This window comes from Manis pentadactyla, chromosome 16 (assembly GCF_030020395.1).
Source record: "Manis pentadactyla isolate mManPen7 chromosome 16, mManPen7.hap1, whole genome shotgun sequence".
Classification (NCBI taxonomy): domain Eukaryota; kingdom Metazoa; phylum Chordata; class Mammalia; order Pholidota; family Manidae; genus Manis; species Manis pentadactyla.
Window position 1 is genome coordinate 17,616,106 of NC_080034.1, and position 23,687 is coordinate 17,639,792.

A 23,687-nucleotide genomic window follows, 5' to 3' on the forward strand; every position below is an offset into this window, starting at 1 on the left:
AAACAGAAAAATCCCTCCTTAGCCTAAGAAATCATCGCTCTAGTCAGTGGTACCCTTCCCTTGAGCATGCATTAAATGGCATGCTAGTTAGGTTAAAAGCTCAGCAAAGTCCTTTTTTATGTGAAGGATTTTGCAGTTTATTTTTAGGAAGTAATTGAATGCTTAGGAGCATATAGATTCATTAGTAGTTGTCCTTTTTTTACTCTTAATATATTGTTTGTTGAAAAAATATATTACCAGAGACCCACCTAGACCTAAGCTGATATGCAACCCAAAAATTAATTTCTTTAAGATCAGAGGTTAAAAATATTAGGTTTTGTCCTGAAAAATTATCTGAGGGAGAATAGAAGCTTTCCTTGAATCCTTATGTGCCAGAAAAGTTCCTGAATTAAGAATGAGCAGTTTTCCTACGCATCCCCCACTCCTTTTTTTTTGAGTTGTAAAACATATTCACAGCTATTAGTTTCTAGAAGCAGTAACTTAGAAAGTGATATGAAGAGGAATAGAATCATTGTACCAAATTCTATTTTCACCACCTTGCTGCAACTTCCAATTGACTTACTAGGTAAATTAATGTCTTTTAAAGAATTATTAAAACTTAGGTGTGCTTTTTTTTTTCTCAGTGATTTGGGGGAATTCTTATAATTTCTGTAGTTTTCTGTGATTGACTTTTTATATTTAATATTGTTATGTAGAAGTAATTAGCCAGTGTGGAAACTGTCTCTAAAGATTTCCTAAAGAAGGAAATGTGCTTTTAACTAGGAGGGGACTTTTATAGGAAATGATCATTTATTTGTTTGCTGTTTCTTAAGTCAGTCATTCACACAGTAACACAGGAGTATCCTGCGTGCTAGGTCTTGGGCCAGAGTCTAGAGAGTTTCTCTCTTTCAGCCTCTACATCTCTCAAAATTATTTTCCATACTGTGTCAGTACATTTTTTACAAGTACCATTTTGATATTTGGCTTTATTATGTTTTCATACATCCTATTCAACTGTTCATTCATCTGGACTGTTCATATATTTACATATTGCCCTGTAAGTTTAATGACTCAGAGCCCTAAACTTAGTCTTTGGTGTCTGACTGAATGAAGCTTTCCTTCCTTAAACTAATTTATTTTCCTCGTGGCATCTTTCAAGCCCTATATTAAGAACATTTGTATTGTCTATGAAAGTGTTGATGTAACCCCAGTATCCTCTGTTGTGGGGTTGACATCATCTGCCCCAAAATACAGACATAATTTTTCTGTGTTGTTCCTTTGGCAACAATTTATTGGGTATATATTATGTGCTGGGTACTATGATAGGTTCAGTATAAGGAAAACAGAAATTTCTGCTTTAGTGGAACTTGTCTTTTGCCCTAACACATTAGATCTTTTAGATCTTGTACTAGTTACAGGCAGCTGGGGACTGAGGTTGGATGGGGTGGACAGTCACTGGGTGAGTGCTGGAGAACTGCTGATGGGGCCGGCGGGGGCCAGAGTGGCCAGAGCTGCTGTGCTGCCCGTACGGGTGATCAGGTCCTCCATGGGGTGAGGTCTCCATGCCTCTTGCAAACCCTTCTGCATTCTTGACAGATATTAAGGGGGCTGCATGTGTAGGCACCCACACTCATGCAGTGCCTGTGGTATCTTTTCTCTTCTCCTACTCTATTAGCTTAGCTTACTTGGCAGGCTAAAGCCTGACCTCTTGTCTCACCTCCTCATCTTCTCAGAGATGCTCATTTCCAGTTTGAGCCTTAGACTTTAGTTGCCAGCTAGCAGCAAGCATCTTTAGAGGAGCCTATATAAGTATCCTTGCCCAGTAAGATTCATTTGGGGCCTATCTTAAAATTTTGCTCCTTAGCATTCTCCATACCTTTTCTTTTTTATAACAAGAGTTAAATTGAAATGATATGAAATTTCTATTACTATGATAATGAAGCAATAAAGAGAGGACACATGTACTCTTTTCTTGGTTCTTTAAGTAATCTGATTAAATACACTTAGAATATCATTCGTTAATATTCCTGAGTGGTTTGATAATGTGAACAGATATTTAGTTTACTTCCTTACTATTATTCATTAGATAGTTACGACCTATGAATAGGCAGCAAAAATTATCTTTACCTCTAATACTTGATACCTGATAATTGAACAAATGTTTATATTTGGTGGTGGTTAGATAATGTCATTCATATAATGACTGCCCTCCCAACTGCAGATATTCCAAAAAGAAGAGATTGAGCCCTTGCAGGTTAAACAGCAAGATGTCAACTGGTTAGGTCAAGGACTTATTCAGAGTGCTGCTAAAAACACCAGCACGCAGGCTTTGGAGCATGACCTGGATGAAGTCAATGCATGGTGGAAGACTCTCAGTAAGAAGGTAATTTTTTCGTCCCCTTCATTGTCATTTCTGTTCATTATTATTCTCTAGCATTTGTGTGATCACTAATCATATTTATAGTAGCCACACTTCCGTAAACATGCCTATATTTTTGCATTGCTGTGAGCTGGGTGGCTCACACTCAGATGCTCACAGGAGTGTGGTAGGCAGCATAAAGGAAAGAAGTGAGCTGGGTGAAACAGGGCTTCTCCCTGTTGTTATCTCCACTTTGATAGAGACTCAACAGTACAGGTGTGACGGCAGGTGGCCCCTGATGCGTGGCCCTGGGTAGAGAGAGCACATCTACCTCTAAAGGTGTACTAGCTACTTATTAACCTCAGCAAATCACTGCCATGTAAGAGCCTAGGTTCACTGTTGTCAAATACAAATTAACCTGGAAATCTCACTTCGTATGTGAAACCTACTTTTCCATTGTCAGTGGCCATTTCCCTCTGTACAGCAGGTCACACTGTGCACTGTCAACCCCGGACTCAGGGTTTGATGCCCTCGCTATAGACCATTAACTCCAAGTATTATTTTACTTATAGGATGTATATCCCAACTTTTCCTAAATGTCCACAAGGAGAAACACGAAAAGAATGCCCTGATATCTTTGGAGACAATGCTGACCCATTCTGGTGGCTCTTCACATGGCATAAATGATCAGAAAATTGTTATGGGATGGCACTCCTTCTCTGGTGTGGTTGCTATTGTTTCTGTAGTTCTTCCCTGTGTTGAAATCTTAAGCAGCTGCCAAATCTCAAAACTACATGTATCATTCTTTTAAAGTCTGCTTCATGCCGTTGTGCTCCTCAGACACAATTGGAATCAAGTGTCAGGTGTAGGTACATCCTGGTGCTTGAAGTGTCTTGCCAACCACTTTCTCGGTCCAAAAGGAAAAGATCTATGAGAAGGGCAGTAAGATCTCTCAGTGCAGGGTACAGAGACTCCGTTTACTAGGAGACAAAGGCCCTGGTTTGTCAAAAAAGGACTCTAGAACTTGGAGTTGGCAGAACTTAATGGGTACTTTGTAGTTATTTTGCCTCACAAAGCACAATTCTGATTCCCTACTATAATAGTTTTTAAAAATCATTATCTTTTTTAAATCATTATCTCTGATATTCATCAGTAGGAAATAAAATTGATAACGATATGGTACCACATCAGGGATAATGATAAATATGACTAAGGCCTTGTTTCTTTCAGTAACTTTGAAATATTTGAATCATTCATTGCTAATCATAAATGTATTAGATATTTCCAAAATCTCAAAGAGACTATCTTTTACATTGACTGGGATGATAATCTTATCTTCTTGGCTTTCTTGCTCAAGTTTGACCCCTTTCCTGCCCACCATCAATGGCAGTAATTCTAAGTGCAAAGGTAAAGAAAATGGGTGACAAAATGGGCAGAGCAGCATGAGAAGTGGTGGCTGGTGGGCAGATCCCATGTTGCATGAAATGAGTAAGTGAGTTGGAACACCTGGAACTTCGCAGGTGGCTCAGCGAGCAGCACAGCTGCAGGAGGCCTTGCTGCACTGTGGAAGGTTCCAGGATTCCCTGGAGTCCCTGCTCAGCTGGCTGGTGGACACCGAGGAGCTCGTGGCCAATCAGAAGCCCCCATCAGCCGAGCTCAAAGTGGTGAAGGCTCAGATACAGGAGCAAAAGGTAAGTTAGTGATGCTATTGTACTGTGATTCATATTAACTCTTGATAAGGAGAGTTAAAAGTTTACCTTGTGACTCTGTTTACATTAATAGGCTATCCTAGTTAACTAGTTATTGATGTTCTAGACATTATTTACCCCAACAAATATTTTATTGAGTCTTGGGTCAGGCATTGTATCAGTGCTGGAGATATATCATTGAGTAAAAAAGATAAGTGTGTCTCGTTGAATTTAGTAGGAGGGGAGGAACAGGGTGAGAGAGACAGTAAAGTAATTAAGCAAATTGTGATAAATTAGCAAGTGATAAATAAAGCAGGGATGTGGAGATAAGTATTAGGAAGTGAAGAGCAAGAATGGGTGGCTGGAAGTGTCAGAGTGGAGAGTGGGGTGTGTATTTGCGCAGTTTTAAATGGAGCAGGTCAGGAAGACATCACTCACTGAAGAGGCAACTGTGGACAGAAATGCCAACGGTTCCTTTATGTATTAGGTTAATCCATACAGAAGTTGCCCATTTTAATAGATTAAATATGGGCAGTTTCTTGTGGTTCAATCTGTACTGAAGAGGCAAATATTTAATTCTGGAATTAAGGAATGTGCCATTGTGTTTTTAGTACTACCAACATGGTACCACATCAGAAAGGCACTGTTGTTAGAGGGATGATGACTGCTTGGGGCTACACATACAGTTTTTTGCCCCTGATGGTTGTGGTCTGTCAGGAAGCATTTAGTGACATTGTCATTACTAACTCATCAGCTGTGACATGAAATGATATATGGGTGGGGCCTCACACCCGTAAGGTTTGTTTTCTGTGTAACTTTAAACAGAAGGGAATGGATAAGAGGCTTAATTTAATTTTGACAGTACTCTCTCAAAATCCACTAAAGGCTTTAGTATATTGGGAAACTAACCTGTTAGAAGTAGATTTAGAGGTAAGGATTGAAGAAACAAAACAGGAAACACATTGCATTTGTGTGATCTTTGAGTCACATATATAATATATAACAAGGAATAAAATGACATGCATGTGATAATCATATATTTAATGTGATGTTACATGTAATAATATAACTTGCTACCATTTACAGTTTCATTTAAACCTTTGTTATTCTTCCAGAGTTACTGAACTATGCTTCACCAATAAAACCTGTGTGTTGATTTTGCTTTCTTAATAGCTAGAGGCTTTGCTGTTAAAGTTTATCCAAAGTAATCTACTTAATTCGTTCTCTTTGCTGCCTAACCCACCTGTTGTGCCTTGATTTTATAATGACTAACCAGTGTCGAGAGAATTTTTGCATTTCTTCCCCTTGTTTTTAAACACGTTCCGCTTACCTTCTGCTTTGGTGGTCTTGATGTCAACGAAAGGGAGAGAATCCTCTTCTAGCTTGTTAACTTCTGGAGTAGACTGTCCATTTCTTTAATCCTTAACTGTCACTCAGGGTCAGATGAAGGAATCAGTGTCAAGGGTTTTGTTCACCTGTGACTTCCTCATTGCCGTTAACACAGTGCGTATGCACAGAACTTGCTCCTGAAATACTTGTTTTGATTAGACTACTGCCAGGTAATCCTGAGTCCAGCTACCTGTGTCAAATATTTCATTCCAGGCTTCTTGAAATGTTTACTTAGACTCAAATCGAGTGTTTTTTTCTGCTGTAAAATCCTGAAATATTAGTCTTATTTAGCCAGCCTTAGAGATTTCTGACACATTCCACCTTCTTTTCCTTTTGGAAATGATATTTAAAGGCTCTTATTTTGTTTTCATCCTCATGAAGGATTTAGGAGCTAGTCCCGCCTACTAAAAGGAGCCAAGAGCCTCTAGTTTTAGCCTCATTAGCTGTGAGCTCTGTCTGAGCCTCAGGTTCCCTGTCTATAATGGATTGTCATGGGAAAAGGTCTTGGAAATACTAATGGTTTATAATAATCATTTTTGTGTCAATGAGACTGATAATTGTTGAATGTTTAGGGCATTCCCATTTCATTACAATAATAGGGATTTCAGTGCAGTGGAGTTATCCTAAGCAGCACCTTCTACCCCATTATTTTATATTGCATACTTAATAATGCATGCCTTAGTGGTCTTACCAATATTAGTTTTATCTACTATGAAGAGCTTCTACCACAATATCTGACACAATAGTAATGAATCATTAAACAAAACGAGTTATTTTAAAAATCCTACTTCTGAGATCCTTTTGTAGATGAATCCATGCAAAATATATATTTTTGTCACATAGCAGAAGTACTTAGACTACGTTTTCCTTTCCCTTTTTGTGTATATGTTAAATGTTTTGTCTCAAGCTTCTCCAAAGATTGTTGGATGACGGCAAATCTACTGTGGAGGTAATCAAACAAAAAGGAGAAAAAATTGCTGCAACAGCAGAACCTGCAGAGAAAGTGAAGATTTTGAAACAGCTGAGTCTCTTGGATAGCAGATGGCAGGCACTGCTTAGTAAAGCCGAGACACGGTAACTACGGGCAGTCTTTTGTAAAAGTTGCAACAGCTTTAATCTTGGTTTTTTGTATTTTGATAATACTTTTCTCTAAATTGGTATTTTCCCACGTTTACTGTGTCTGTGAACATAGGTGGCAAGGGCTCTCTCCTTGTTCCTCCGCTGGTCATGGCTTAGAGTCACCAGATAGATCCTGACTCTTTGTTTTAAGAAACACGTTGCCTTTGGGGGAAATTCATTCCTTTGTTTATTAAATAGTTAGTGCCTGCCTACCTTGCATCAGGTACAGAACTAGACCTTGGCTTATGTGGGTGAGCTGGACAGGTCATCTCTGCCCACAGGTGGAGCACAGTCTAGTAGGGTTTTATGGCCATTGGTAAGTAATGAAGACTGCGATGTTTCAAAGCAAAAATACAGGGTGCTTGGATGCATGTGACAGAAAGAAGCTAGTCTAGGGGCAGGGAAGAGAGAGTTAAGCTATGTTTTAAAGGAAGAGTAAGAGTTATCTAGGAAATAAGGAAGGTTGTAGGGTCCTGTGCTTATGAGAAAGCCAGGAAGCCTGGAGCATGACTCCACTGGGATTTTGTGCTCAACATTTTTTTTTTTTAATTACATTTCTTCCTTCTCTGCCTTGGCCCCACATGAACATGTCGAGTAGTAGCCACAGTGAAGTGCAGCCGCAGAGACCTGTTGACTTGAAAATGGATGAATCACTGAACAGAACGAGTAGTTCCATAACTTCCTACCTTCTTTAGAACCAAAATGGCAAAGGGAAGAATTTGTCTAATCTTGAATTATGGAGTAGAATTAATTAGCATTCTAGGACCGAAGAATAAGGTGCTCTTAAGAAAGCTGAAAGTTTCCTGTTGTCCTTCAATATATGTCAGAAGATTGTTCCTTCTGTGTAATGCCCAGGACATTTTACCCTGGGTGCCATGAGAGATACTTTAAGTACTTTTTGTTAATTAAATGAATAAATGCTTTACTTATTTTCCTAAACCTTCTTCACAATGGCATGAAGTGAAGGGATAGAGGTCATACTACAGTTCACACTCAGACTAATAAATTGATTCAATTGAAATTATAGTAAATTAAACCCAGTCACCACTGGTTCCAGCACAGAATGTGTTCAATGAGTCATTATTTTTATGGTCATTGTCATTGCTCTTATTATTGTAATATTACTGGCACTATAACTATTACTATCATAAGCATTTTAACCAAGTTTCTTTAGACTTTCATAAAAACCCAGTACTGGTGGTTGGTCTGTTGTTCAACCTTAATTTCATTTAATAGGAGAACTGTTTTAACATATTCTTTAAATGGGAGAGATTTAAATTTTAACTTGAGATGTTTTCTCTAAAAAATGTTTAGAGTAGAACGCAGGAGCATGAGTGAAGATTTCTGTTGACTGTTTCACACATTCCTCATCCCTAAATGACCTTTGTCTTGGCACATTCATAGGAATCGTCAGTTGGAAGGTATCTCCGTGGTAGCCCAGCAATTTCATGAAACCTTAGAACCACTGAACGAGTGGCTTACAACCGTAGAAAAGAGGCTGGCAAATTCTGAGCCCATCGGAACCCAAGCATCTAAACTTGAGGAGCAGATTGCCCAGCACAAAGTAAGAAACCCATCGCACATGAAGATTCAGTTTTCCACTTCCTCTATGGTTTTGTGATATAAATTTGAGCTATGTGCTATTGTGTTACACATAATTGCAAACTTGACTCATTTCAAATGTCATCCTTTGTTCTATTTACGTTATCATTTTCATTTGTCTATTCCTTTTGTTTCTCTTTTTTAAACCTTATTTAGGCCTTAGAAGATGATATCACCCATCACAATAAACATTTACATCAGGCTGTTAGCATTGGCCAGTCCTTAAAGATTTTGAGCTCCAGGGAGGATAAAGATATGGTGCAGAATAAATTAGACTCCTCTCAAATGTGGTACACTGAGATTCAAGAGAAAAGTCACAGCAGGTCTGAGCTTCTCCAGCAGGCCTTATGTAATGCTAAGATTTTTGGGGAAGGTGAAGTTGAACTGATGAACTGGCTGAACGAAGTGCATGACAAAATGAGCAAACTCTCAGTCCAGGATTACAGCACTGAGGGACTGTGGAAGCAGCAGGCCGAACTTCGGGTATTTTGATTTATTTTATGTTTTTTTTTTTTTTTTTTCATTTCGGTTTTCATTATTTTCTCAGTCTTCCTTATTTCTGTATGATTTTATGTTCATTGTGATTGAAGTGAGTTGCTATACTCAAAAAAGGCTGCCTGTGTACCCAGGTTACTTTTAATGAGTTCACTTTTAAAAAGGTTTATCCAATAGCCAGGTTTTTAACTTTTCATTGTTACTTTATTGTTGTGTACAAAGACCCACCCTGATTAGCCAGTGTTCCAGTATCTCCACATAGCCCATAAGTGGAGTTGTATTTGTGTAAGGATGGCAACATGCGATCTGGAGAAAAGAGGGGCACATGTGGGAATCATGAAAAGCACTGGAAAATGTGAGGTGTTAACTTAAATACATCTCTCTGAAACCCAATTCAGTTCTCTAAGATTAACTAATGCTAATCTTTATTTAAATTTTTCCCCCTCCACATAAAAATGGTCCCTGTGTTTTAGGTTCTACAAGAGGACATCCTACTCAGGAAACAAAATGTAGATCGGGCTTTACTAAATGGTTTAGAACTACTTAAACAAACAACAGGTGAGTATCTTTCAAATCAAATCATCATCAGTCAGCATTTTGCAGTGCTTTTGAAATGCTTTAGGGATGGGAGAAAACAAAACCCTTTATAATGTTGGGGCCACTCCAAGACTTCATTCTGGAGAATGCTGGGAAGACCCAAGGGGGGTCTGGGAATATGATCTTACTTTTTTTCTCATGATCTCACTTGAATTCTTAGTGGAAGTTGTGTGTATTACTCATAACACAAGACGGTGTGGCACAGGAGATGGTCAGAGAAGCCCACAGAGTAGTTATGTTAGTTTTCCGCAGTGAAAGGCAGTTCTGTTTGTAGACAAATACTTTCAATTTTAAGGTAGACACATACTGTGGCTGTACCCAGGCTTCATTTCCCATGCTTGAGCTCACTAAGGAAACAGATACAGACTAACTTGTTTCGCACTTCCTTTGGCCAGAGGAAAGCATCACTGTAACTGCAGCCAGTTCAGCATGTGTGTGTGCTGGGGGCAGGTACCATTCATGGTGAGTTGGAGGAATTCAGGATCATATGTAGAACCTTGGACTAGGGGTCTGAGGCCCCCACACAATTACTCCGTGTCTGAGAATGAGGTGGATGCAAGTGAGGGTCTGCTGGAATACTGCAGATAGAATTATCATTTTTAATGTACACAAACCCCACATACACACCTACATACATGTATGCATACATGCACACACACCAGACACTGTTCTAAACACTTTGCAGACATAAACTCACTGCATTTGTTCACAGCCTTATCAAGTAGGTTCTCTTCTTACCCCATGTAATGACGAGTACCCAAGGGCACAGAGAGATGGAGCGTCCTGTGAAAGTAATAAGCTACCAAGTCCATGTTTGAACCCGGGCAGTTTTTAAACCCTGTGTTTGAAAACCAAGAGCACCATACATATAAAAGCAGAGATGACACTTTACACGTAACTGAAGGCCCTGGAGCTCCTTTCTAGTTTTTATATTGGCATTTTTGGAGCTGTTTAGATTTGCCAGCAATCTTGGGAATGATTAAAAACCTAGCAAAGGGCTTCTCTTGGGTCAAATCATCTTTGGGAAAATGCCTCCCGGTTTTTCCCCTCCCAGAAAAATCTCATGAGTGTATGTTATTAATACCTGAAGAACCCTTCCCCTCACCTTTTCTTTGCTTTTATGAGATCTAACATGGCTTTGAAATTTTAGGTGATGAAGTTTTAATCATTCAAGATAAATTGGAAGCCATTAAGGCAAGGTATAAAGACATTACTAAGCTGAGCACGGACGTCGCCAAGACCCTGGACCATGCGCTGCAGCTGGCACAGCGGCTGCACTCCACACATGAGGAGCTCTGCACCTGGCTGGACAAAGTGCAGGGGGAACTGCTTTCATATGAAACTCAGGTCCTGCAGGGAGAAGCGGCAAGCCAAGCCCAAGTGAGACAAAAAGTACGCTGTGATTCATGCATTTTGGATCAGGTTGCCCTCTGGGGAGCTCTGTTCATAGGAATGAAATGATACTTGTCTCCTGTCACTGCTGATATGCTGATGGATGCTTTGGTGGGTGAAACCTGACAGACGTGGGCAGCCGAAGGACTGTTTCAACTTTTAGGAGCCCCGAGATGAAAACAATGTATTGAATTTGTTTCCAGACTCTTAGGTTTGGGAGTATTGTTAATTACACAAGAGACAGAATGATGAACACAGAAAAAAAAACAGGAAAATGATCATTGTTTCAAAGATATGCATGATTTGGTTTGAATACTAGTTTGTTTACGTGGGCAGATGTATAGCGTGAGGCGGCTTTTCTCACTGTATTGCAGAGGTGGTATCCTACCATGCTAATCATTCTTTTCAGAGCTAGCCTCTGGTTTGATCATCCCTCAGGTGTGATCACGTGTGGCTGAAAGGGAGTCTGGGGGCAGGTGGGTGAGGTCAGGCCCACTGGGCCTGTAGTGTCCAGCTGGGATGGTTTAAAGCCAGTATGTTCTTGTTTTGAGGGTCACTTAGTTCTGGCTGGGACTTGGCTCTTTATTTTACTTTTCTGATACCTGATTACTTAGATGTTAACAGAAAGCAAAGTATATTACATGTCAACCTGCTTGGTTTTATTTCCCCATTTAAGCATGTATATTAAATTTCAAAGATAAAAATCTTTGACAAACGAATTCTTCTTCAGAACTTCTCAGGAAACACTTTCCTTTTTACAAAATAGCTTAAAATAACAAAGGTTTATAGCACTTAACTGAAACAGAGGAGGAGACCACTGCCTCACATTACCTGCCCGTGGAGGACTTGTGCCCCAAGGACAGCTAAAGGGAAAAAAAAGCTTGTTTAAACTCTGACACATCATCTCACATCTGTGTGTTTTCTTAATTCCACTCTCAGGAGCTGAAGAAGGAAGCCCAGAGCAACAAAGCCTTACTGGACGCCCTTAATGAAGTGACCAGTGCTTTACTGGAACTGGTGCCCTGGAGGGCCAGGGAAGGGCTTGAGAAAATGGTGGCTGAGGACAATGACCGCTACCGCCTGGTGAGAGACACCATCACTCAGAAGGTGGAGGAGATCGACGCTGCCCTTCTGAGGTCACAGCAGGTAGGGGCCCGGGCTTTGCTGCCCAGGAAGGGCATGTCCTCCGGTCGTTCCCAGAGCCTTACTGAACAAGATGTCTGTGAATGGGCTTTCTGTTTGTTTGCTATACTTCAAAAGTGACAGGAGCGATTTGGGAAGAGTGCACCTGGGTGACTTTGACCCCCGGGTGCCAGGGCAAGGCTGATTCGTACATTGTGAACAGCCATCTGCCTCCGTGTTTCCCAGACTCACCCTTACCACGTCAGCCACTGGGAGCTTAACCCTGCTCTCCAAACAGAATGCTTTTTGTCTACCTATGTATATTGCTGGTGGTAATTTTATGCCCTGGCTCAGTCTAATTTGTGTGTGAGTACACACTTTGAATTATCATGTGAGTCCATATTAATTGTTCATTTACATACAGTTATGGTAAAGATAGGCTGTATTCTTTCTAAACGGGAAACAGCTGTGTTGGTAATGTAATTATTTCTGAAGGTGACTAAAGGGGGGAAAAAAATGAAAGTTTGTGACCTGAGACTCCTCACACAGAGTTTATAGTTCAGAGAGTTTTATAGGCACAGCCTCCTCAGAAAACTGGAGACAATGAGTGCGGTCCTGGAAATAGATGTTTATAAATACATGTTTTGATTAACTCTTATCAAAATCTGTGATTCTTTGCATTAAGTCACCAGACTCTCAATGCAAAGATTCTGGGACAGGGTTAGTGAGGTGGTGTGCACTTTAGAGCAGAGCTTGGGAAGGTATGTGACTAAGTTTTTACTAATACATGCCAGGAACAAGCCACACAAATCAAGCAGACCGAGTGGGAGAATCCAGACTTAATTTTCCAAGGTGTAATTTCTGTAGTTCTAAGGCATAGTGCTCCATCTCTCATTTCAGTGCTGTGCTCTGGAATCAAAAGCTGATGAACATGATAGCAAAATGCCTGCCTAAGAAATTTTTGCGCGGGAGGGCATTCATGCCTGAGGAATGCATCGCATGACTGTTTTCATAGTTTGGAAGAATTTGTATGCCTCATTATGATAAGCAAATAAGTACATTTGTTGACAAAGTTTATTCAACTGTGTGAAAATACTTAATATTTTTCTCCAAAATTTATTTCAACATTTTAGAATTGGCACTGAAGTTTTCCCTCAATAGCAAGGCAAATAAATAATTCTGTACTCTTAGGAATAAGATTTTTCTTGAGAAGTGGACCGTGGTTGATTAGTTCAGTGAAGCAAGGCAGTAATAAGGGCAAGGTTGAGCTCATATTTGTTAGTAAACTCTGATATGTGCCAAGGTCATTAACTATTGCCCAGTTCTATTCAAGGTTTTGCAGATGGTTTCCAAAGTTAAAAAAAAGAAAGAAAAGTAACCAGGTCAGTATTTGTCTTCTGGAATCAAAAGCATACATCTTGTAAGAAAATAACTATTACCGAGGGTTTTTTTTTTTTCATTATAAGATTGTTTCTTATAGAAAATTTCAAGATTTTCTAAAAGATAGAAAAACTCACAGAAGAAAGAATGTGTAAACAAGGTGGTCTCTATCCTTCCAGCCATCCATTTGAGAGTGAGAAAGAGTGCGAGAATGCCTATAGTAAAAGTATCTTACTTCCAGTACGTCATGTAGCTAATAGCAGTGCCATGAATATCTTCTGGTTGTTCATGCATATTTATGTTGTATTTGTATGTGCATTCTTTTTAAATGCCTGTCAGTGCAATACCTCCAATAACAAAGAAGTACATGAATTATGTACAGTAAAATGTACTAAGTCATCAAAAAAAGAAATCCCTCTAGTAAGGCTAAGCGGACACACAGTGTGGAGCTGGGAGAAATGTTGCAGTGTGCGGTATGGCACCATGCCTGTGGTCCCACAGCTGGTATATGGTGGGGTTGCAACCAGAGCTTATCCAGATCCCATTCTGCAGCACTACAGTGTCTCCTGATAAGTCATGTACAGAGGGAAACTCCTTAGGGATGTTGCATCTTCTTCCTAGCCTCCTTCAATAATCTGAAGGAAAGCACTATTACTGCTGCAGAATGGATGTATACAGTGAGAATATTTCCAACTGGAAGGACATGAGACATGAGGATGCGCACCGAAGGGATAATGAGGTACCACTCCCTAGGCAAGTTTAGGAACAGATGGATACCTGTCGTGGTTTGGCAGACATTTCATTTTGTACTCAAAAGAATAATTTCTAAACTCATTATTTTCAAGTTTATAAAGGATTTAACATATCATTGAAGTTATTTTATGACATTGCCCACTTAGGAATGTTTTGGAATTAAGACTAGAATGCAGTTAGGTAATAAAATATTTGTTTTGCTTTTATCCAACGATAACACATCCATAAAACGTAAAAGGAATGATGCAGAAAAAAAACCAAAACAACAAAACCCTTTAGATCTAGATGTTTGCCACGTATTTTGTACAGTCTGTTTTATGGTGTATAAAAAAGTCATCTACCATCTTTGTCTCTTCTCCATCTGAAACATGAACAGGATTGGACCCCAGTCCATCTTTTTAGACATACCTTTAGTGATACACAATTTGTTTTATTAATTGCTACTCCTTTCCCGATCTCTACTCCCTCCATGCCCACACCCACAAGGGACAGGGTGAGGGTGTAGAAACATGATTTGGTAGTTTTTAAATTTATAGATCAAATTCTTTGTCCATGAATAACGTGGCAAAATTAAACTAGATTTTTTAGCAAATTTCTCTTAATGATGTTTCATCTTTTGCCCAGCATCAAGGTTGTTTATATTCTTATATGCAGATCTGCCTCCTTTATAATGTTATAACCTGCTTTCTGGAATTCCGCAAGAGCCCAGGGGACTTTGTGAATTGTCAGGCCACTCACAGAGTGTACTGGTTTCCAAACACTGACATGAAAGATGTCCAGGAAAACATGGAAAAGAATTAAGGTTTGAAGAGAGAAGGGAAGGGAGCATACAGATTTCTAATCAGCATGTACTTTGTGACCACCCTACATACATTTAGTTTTTTGAAAAGTTCTGATTTGATGTGCTTAGACTTCATGTTAATCCCATTTCATACTAAGTTTTGAGAAGATGTGTCTTTGAATGTTAAAACTGTAGGGCCAAGAGCCCTATGTAAACTTGAGCGGTGGTTATTATGGGGAAACGATTGAACAGTCACAATTTGGATGAATGCATGAGGTCTGTATGCTGTCCGTGCTGTCAGTCAACAAACATCAAATCCGACTACAGGTTTGCAGGCATTGGTATACTGAAGGGATGTTCCTTTTTAAAAGAATTGGGCCCATTCATTACTTTTAGGAAAATCTAAGTGGAACAAGGTAGCTTAGTAAATGGGGATGATAGGCTTTATCATAAAACAAAACAAAACAATATAGCTGCCTCCTCCTCACAGTACATGTCATTACCTGAGTTGGAAACCATACATATCTTTGCATGTTAAACCTACACAAAGTAACACATCTTTGTTGCTTGCTTTCTCTTATGGCAAATTTTGCCAAATGAGCTATGTGGGATGGGGAAAGTCACTTTTGCTTAAAAGGTATAGGGCCTTGTAGCCTGAATTCAGACTGCTATGATGATTTAAACCTCAGGACAGCTCATTGTCCTTTGGCTCTTGTAATTGTGCCATTGTCAGAAGTTGCTAAAATGTGTGCTTCTTGCTGGGTCTGGGAATCCCAGGCACCCTCTGGCAGTTCTAATTGCTTGCCTATTTTAGCAGGCCATAATAACCCCAATACAAAGGCGTCTAGGTTGGTGATTTGGGTACAATTAAAATAAACAGCCCGTTGGGTCATTAGTGCTCAGCCTTGGAGAAAAATAACACTTGTTTATTTCTTTTAAAGAACTAGAAGGAAACCTCCCGCTAGGAAGTGAGATTTATTTAGACCCTCCAGGTGTTGGGGGTGGGGGAGTATGGGCTGTGTTATGAATAATGTGAAGCAAAATGGAAGGAAATGCTAATCAAAGGAAAATGATAAGATCCCCAGCCAGGGGAAGGGAGTAAAAGGATGTCCCTGAGATTGTGGGTCAGATTGGCTTATCACTCTGCCTTGCTAAACCTTAAAACCTTTGTTTCCACTCAAGAAATTTTCTATGTAAGTACAAAAGCAATTTGTCAGAGAACAGAGAAAAGTTTAAATACGAAGTTAAATCTACTTCTTGACTCTTACAGAATTTGAGCCATTTTTGGTAAACTCACATGAACATTTTGAGTTCACGAAGTCCAAACTGTATATAAGCACAAGTGATATAACATAATGGCAACTAAGAGTGCAGCTTCTGGGGTAGAGCCTCCTTGCTGAGTGAGCCATGTTCTAACCTCGGATCACAAATTTTACTAGCTGGGTAATCTCTGTTAAGTCAGTTAACGTCTCTCTTCTTCAGTTTTCTTGGCTGTAAATGGAGTTAATGGTAAAGCCCACATTGTACAGTTAGTTGTCAGGATTAAAGTAGATACTGTGAGTTATGCATTTAGAACAGTGTGTTCAATAGAATGCTGTCCAGTTACTGTTTTACACAGTGATTTTCAGGAATATTTAAGGGTAGTCAGAATGTCTTTCACCAACTTGTAGGAAATTTCTGAAATACTCGTTCAACTGTACAGCTAAGGTTGATGGTTAGACTGCACTGATGGTAAAATATTTCCAAGAATATAGTAATAGATGCTAAGATTATTTACAATTATTTGGGGTCAGCTTTTGCTACTGGAATGAGCAGTAAATGAATTTATTAATATTTGGTCTAGTAAACTTGTCCATGTTGTTCACATGTAAAATAAGCAGTTTTTGTCGTCCATTAGAAATACTCAAGTAGTCATTCAAAAGAGTCATTGACCTAAATAAAATGCCCTGTTTTACTGCGGCTATTCCATTTGTTGCTGAACTATTAATACTTACTAATTTAATTAAAAAATTTTTCCCAAAGACAGAATGGCAATTTCTGCATGAAGTCTTGTTTTCTTTCAGCAAAGCAAATATTTGCCTTGGTTAAAGAAACAGTGTGTGTGTTTCAGCTTTCCATTTTGGCAACTTAGATGGTATCATCATACTGTTTTTCACTGAAGACTTTTATTAAGGAGAGGGAGAAGTAGTGTTAAACTAATATTAACACTAAGAGCCTGGCTTTAGCAGGACTCTCATATAATACTAAAAATAGCCTGAACACAAACAGGAGAGGTGGTGTGTCACTTTACTTGTTCAGGGACCAGTAGAAGGAAAATATTGTAACTGTTAAAATTAAGTTCATATGTCTCACAGCATTTATGCTGCAAATACTCAAGTAGAAAGGACTGGACCGTTTCTCTCAATTTTGTGCTCTTTAAGCCAGTCACATAAATTCTGCCTTGAAGTTTCATTGTATTTGGCCTGAAAGCCAGCAGTCCATGCGCAGACACTTCCACTTGGTTTTCATGCAGATTTCTTTTTCCACACCTGAAGTTGCTGAATTCGTTGATAAAGTTTTTTTTTACTCTAGTCAGTAATTACTAGTGAGTAGTTCCATTTGAAACCAAGTAACATCATAAAAATTAATGAACCAGATTAATCCAGAATTTTTCAAATGGTCTCTCGAGATTCCTTCTGGAGTCCACCTTGTTCTGATTTGTCCCAGTAGCAGAAAAATGAATGAATCTGTGGACAAAACACTTATTAACACTGCTTATATGCACACCATGAGCCTCTCCCATGACTTTCTGAAAAAAATGTGGCTTCACTAAAAAATAACATGTAATGTTATAAGAAATATAGGAAAAAATAAATAATTCTGCTTGAATACATAAATGCACACATAGTCACTTTGGAAGTACTGCCCTTCCTTCTGACCAAAGCTCTGAATTTCTTTATGTAACAACTTCTGCATGTCTGTAATCCTCTTAAATGTGTGACACTTCAAGGACAGTGCAGTGTGACAAGTGTGTCTTGATTAGCACATATGATAGTGTGACTGCTGCCCACATACCGGGTGGGTCTTACAGCAGCCTGACTTTGCATTGCTTTTTTGGTAGATGCTGGTTTGTATTCAGGTTTTGTTCAGGGAGCTCTTCTAGAAATTGTTAGGGAAAGGTCTGTTAAGCCATATCCTTCCCTTTCATATCCTTACACAGCTGAGTTTTTTAAAGGTAAATGTAAAAGTATTAATTTTTTCCCTATTATGGTTTTGTTGGGGCCCATTATTGAGATGATTATCTCAATTTTTTACAGTCTAAAACTCTTGACTAAAAGAAATTGATCTGCAAATAGCTCTAGAATTTAATTATTCGTTCATTAATTGGTAAAGATGAAAACACATAGATTCATGAGATACAAAAACAAAATTTAATCATAATTTAGTAATACTGTATTTTTCACTTCTATGATTTGTAGATTTTTATTTACGAGATTGAAATGGTAGTGGTACTTATAATCAGTGCTATTAATGTTTGTGCCGGGTTACTGCTGAAAGGCTATTTCCTTATAATTAAGGAAAGTCCACTGATAAGCTTGATGAATGTAAAAAAAATAATAAATTATACCCCATGGTGATGAGGGTACAGCAAATGTCTGCTCATGAGAGAATAAATTAGTATGCCGTATTGAAGGGCAATTTGGGAATATATATTTAAAAGAGAAAATACAAACAAAAACTTACAGATGAGAGGTTACCCACACAGCATTGTTTTTTTAATTGGTTGTTTTAAGATAATTGTAGATTCACTTGTCATTGTAGGAAGTAATACAGGGAGATGTCCTTGTATCCACCTAGTTTTCCCTATGGAAACATCTTGCAGAATTAGAGGACAGTACCACAGGCAGGCTGTTGACAGTGATGCAGTCAAGACACAGGGCATTTCTATTGCGCGGGTCCCTCGTGATGCTCTTTTGTTGCCCTATCCACTCCCTCCCACCCCTGCTGCCTCAGCTCCCGGCAGCCACAGATGTGCTCTCCATTTCTATTATATTGTCATTGCAACAAATATGAGTACTTTCCAGCCACAGCTTCCTTCTCCTCTCCTTCTGGGTCTCCAGTGATATGCATGTTAGGTCTTTTGTTATAGTCCCCACAGGTCCCTGAGGCTCTGTTGATTTTTTTTTTTTTCCAATCTATTTTCCATTTTTCAGTCTGGTTAATTTCTATCATTCAGTTTTCTACTTCACTGATGCTTCCCTCTGGCCCCTTCATTGATACCAACCACTGAGCTTTAATTACTGTGTTTTTAAGTTCTAGAATTTCCATTTGGTTCTTTAGATTCTGCTTCTTTGCTGAGTCTTTCTAATTTTTCATTGATTTCGACCATGTCTGAAATTGCTCATGAATCGGTTTTATCATGACTGTTTTAAAGTCTCTGTGAGATCATTCTAATGTCTCTGTCATCTCGGTATTGGCATCTGTTGATTACCTTCCTGAGCTCCGTTTGGGATCTTGGCTCTGGGTATTATGAGTCTGGAGACTTAAACTTCCTGTTGTAAATGGCTTTCTGGCTCTGCTCTGGCAGAAGCAGCAGTTTGGGGGTGCTCTCTGGAAGCAGAGGTCCAGGTTCCCCACTCTCTCAGCCTCTCATGACTGCTAAGGGGACGCTCCTCGTTCCTGCTGGCTAGGAGAGGGAGTGCCCGCTCTCTGAGTGGTTTCTGCTGGCACCATGGTGAAGGTGGCCGCGTTACCACCGAGCAAGGGGGGACACCCTGGCTCTCCACCGCCTTCTCTCACTTGGCCCAGAGGAGGTGAGGAGGGGCCTCATGGCTGCTCCATGCGTGGAAGTCCAGGCTTCCCACTGGGTCTCCCTGGCACTGTGGGCAGGGGCCTTATCATTGGCCAGAGGGAATGAAAGTTCCAGCTTGCTACTTGGCCGCCTCTGACACAACCCTTAGGGGTGACCCTGTTAGAGGCTCACGGGGGTGGAATTCTAGGCTCCCCCATTCAGCATCTCTTGGCCCGTGCAGGTGAGATTACAGCTTTTTTCTGTGGGGTTTGGTTACTGTCTCAAAGTTTCCCGTCTGGCCAGGCTACCCGTTTCCTGGTCTCTCGGCTGAGACAGCAGCTTTTTTGACTGGGCTCTGTCTGTGCTGCTTGCTGTTTCTGGATTTCCAGTCTGTCCAGGAGGCAGTCTAGGGTGTGTGGGGCGAGAAGACCACCCAGAGACCTCACCACCGTGCAGCCTGTTCCCCCGGTGCCCAGGTCCACGGCAGTTCTGCTCTGCTCTCTCCCCATCCAGAGCTCTTACATACGTTTTATATATAATGCCCAGCGCCTTTAGGTGTACTTACGAGGAACAGGGAAGAAAGTATGTTCATAATGTTTCATAGTGTCTTAAAAGTATGAGTAGTTTCCCGATCTCATTTCTTATCTCTACCTATCCCTCTCCTCACATAGTTAACCAACCCCCTTGCTTCCATTGAGATTTCAAGGTTCTCTTGAAAAATTAGAAGCTCTGGCAGTGCTGAACTTGACTCCTCACAGTATCTGTTCCCCATTAAATCTTCCCTCTGCGGCCATTGTTAATTACCATGTACCACTGGTGCTTATATTGTTACATGCCCACTTTATTCATTTATGGTAATTAGCACAGGAAGGGGTTGGGATGTATCTGATGCAAGGCGCTGAAAACGTTCATCCTCTGACTTAGGAGTCACCTTCTGGGAATCCAGCCTGAGAAACAAATTAGAGATGCCAGCAGAGATTTATATACAGAGATACTCATTTCAGGTTGTTTATACAGCAAAAAAATGCAGGGAGCCTAAATGAAAATATCCAGATATGCTAGAACACAACGGTGTTATTTAAAAATCACATTTAAAAGAATATGACATGGGATGTTCATAATAAATGAAAAAGCAGGATATGAAACTGTTTATGCAGTATTATCCCAGACTTTTCTCAAATGCTAAAATTCACTAAAATACCAACAGTATTAACTCTGGGCTTTAATTTGCTTCTGTATGTTTTTCTTTACTTGATGAATTTCTACTATGAATTACTGCTAGGATCAGGAAAATAAAATTTCTCAAAATATTTAAGAATGCTCTTTGAAAATGTTCTCTACAGTTATTAAATGAAATGTAAAACGTTATACAGAAGCAGAGATATATTTTACACATGCATTTACATACACATAATATAATAAATAAATGGTAATATTTCCTTCTTTTTGCTAGGAATCAAGTACTTAGCAGAATGCTACACCATATCACATGGGTTAAAGTGATGGATGAAATGATTGGAAAGTGGTACCCAACTGTTGACTTTCATAGTTCTTCCATTTGAATAGTGCTCCTAAGGAGAAAATTCTTAACAATAACTAAAAAGAAGACAACAGTGTTAGCTGTCCTAAAAATCATTAATGCTGTGTTATGCATCCCATACATTTTAAGAACTTGTGTTTAGTTTCTCTGTGGAAAGTCCTCCTTTCTGTATAATGTCTGTCATTACCATGAATTATTTTAGGATGCCGTGAAGAGAGAAGCTCAGATTCCTCGCTTGTGTAATGGCGATATTTAAAAGAAATATACATAGGTATTTTTTCTGGTACCAGTTACAGGAAGTTGCTCACCTAATTATTTATCTTTTGTTTAGTTTGACCAAGCAGCTGATGCTGAGTTATCCTGGATTACAGAAACAGAGAAGAAATTGATGTCTTTGGGTGACATCAGGCTTGAGCAAGACCAGACCTCTGCTCAGCTGCAGGTTCAAAAGGTGAGAAAGTGCATTTCCAATTGCTTCTAAATTATTCGTTAGTGTGCTCGAAGTCTAGAAAAATGTGTTTGCATGGTTTACTTTGCAAGACCCCGCTAGTGTAACTGGGTATTTATAGCTACTTTGCCTAATTGTTTTCATTTTAGTCATTCACACTCTCTCTTCATCTTTATTTTGATAAATCACAGACATTCACCATGGAGATTTTGAGGCACAAAGATATTATTGATGAACTTGTTAAATCTGGACATAAAATCATGACCACATGCAGGGAAGAGGAAGAGCAATCAATGAAGGTAAAATCTTTTCTGTGACTGGTAGTGAGACTCTTGAACAAACAGCATGCATTGAGCTTTTTCAGTCCTAGAAAAGCACTCTTTCCTTTATTTACAGCTGCCATTTAAACAGTTTAATCTTTAGTTTTAAAAAAGGCATTTTTCAAGCTTACAGAATAACAGTGCAAGGAATATTCCAGCAGTCACACTAGGGACAATGTTGTTTTAGTGGACAGAAAAACTGTCCTTGAATAACTGGTGCGCATTAAGCATTCAGTTAATGTTAGCTGTATTATTGCCATTATTATCAATATAAAGTGTTATTATGTATGCCAACTGTTGTTTATATGCTTCGGCAACATTGGGGCAGCTTGAGCTGAAACAAAACCCAAAATGTGCGGTACCCTCTAATGCTGAAATCCATTCTCTGTAAAGTTACAGTAAGCTGAATAGGGGAAGAAACGAGCTGAATAATTAGAGGGACCATCCAGCTTATGTAGTTTTAAGGATCCTTTAAATGGATGAGAACCCAGCCACAAGTAATAAATGTTTAATTCAGTTCATATTCAGCCATCTGAGCAGACTAAAGAAATTAATATGTATTAATGCACCTTGTAGGAAAATGTCCCATGACAAAACAATTGTACAAATAGCTGTGCCTCAGATCCCATTTTAAAGATTATGCATTGCTTTTAATATGTATCATAGACAAAATAATAGAATATCATTGTGTAATGAGTTTCTCTTGTATTTATACTCTGCAATGGCAGTGTACTTGTTTATAATTTAATCTTTAACTTTATTATTATCGCAAAGATTCTGACATGAAAAATACAGCTTATCATGAAATAATTTCTGCATCATTCTGAGGGTTATTGGGTTACTGTTGTGATTTACTGTCTGCTGTTAGTTTATGATACGAATTTGTACCATAATCTGGATCACTGTGACCGCCGCGTGAGTGTGTCGCATAATGTTCTACTTTGATTCTGATATAGCTAATTAGTTTTGTGCAGTAAGAGTTCTTTTACAGCTTCATTTGCAAAAGGTAGTCCTTTTTTTTTTTTCCAGAGAGTAATGTAAATGTTGCTAGACTCATATGAAACTTGTTTTCTAACATAGAAGAATGGCTGGAGAATTTTATTTACTGTGTTTGGAGAGCTCAAAGTCTTATTCATGAAAACCCAAGGCTGTTTATATTTGGATTTTGTCACTAATTTTTTGAGAAGTTCTTTGTGTCATAAATCCCATTATTTTTGATGATTTCATAGAAATCTATTTGTATGAATATATCATAATTTATTAGTCTGATCTCCAGTTGTACTTTTAAGATGTTTCTCACATTTTAGCTGTTTTTTACATATATATAATAGGAACTTTTTTTGTAGTAAGAACACAACATCAGCATGTAGTGGAATATTATTCAGCCTTAACAAGAAAGAAACTCCTGCCATATGTAACATTATATGACCCTGAAGGGCCTCTCTTTACCTTTCTTACATAGAAATGGTTAAATCTAAATGGGTTTTGTTTCTTTGCTCATTTAACATACATTTGTTGAGTGCCTCCTCTGCACCTGGTGTATAATGCTGGATAAAACATTCTGGAGTTCATGTGCTTCTTGGTCAGCCTGACCTCTTAAACACATTTCACTATCTTATTTTCTAGAAAAAACTGGACAAGATACTGAAGAATTATGATACCATCTGCCAGATGAACTCAGAGAGGTCCCTACAGCTAGAAAGGGCACAGTCCCTGGTTAACCAGTTCTGGGAAACATATGAAGAACTTTGGCCATGGCTGATGGAAACAGAAAGAATCATCTCTCAGCTTCCTGCCCCAGCTCTTGAATATGAAACTCTAAGACAGCAGCAGGAAGAACACAGGGTAAGCTCAGTGTCAGAGAGAATGCTGGTATTCCCCATTAAAGGAGAATCATGATTTTTATGGTGCTTTTCAATGCAGTTAGACAGACACCTTACATTGTCAGGACA

The 23,687-nt window shown here is 39.1% G+C and overlaps 1 protein-coding gene across 1 annotated transcript in view; it reads left to right on the top strand.

Moving 5' to 3' along the window:
• The window catches only part of LOC118927736 (dystonin), a 415,594-nt gene that overhangs the window by 340,435 nt on the left and 51,472 nt on the right, over positions 1-23,687 (top strand). The window contains 11 exon segments of the mRNA XM_057493688.1: positions 2,201-2,362; positions 3,859-4,029; positions 6,323-6,489; positions 7,939-8,098; positions 8,293-8,619; positions 9,105-9,189; positions 10,379-10,620; positions 11,560-11,766; positions 21,299-21,418; positions 21,607-21,714; positions 23,362-23,580. Coding sequence (XP_057349671.1) covers positions 2,201-2,362; positions 3,859-4,029; positions 6,323-6,489; positions 7,939-8,098; positions 8,293-8,619; positions 9,105-9,189; positions 10,379-10,620; positions 11,560-11,766; positions 21,299-21,418; positions 21,607-21,714; positions 23,362-23,580 — 1,968 coding nt within the window.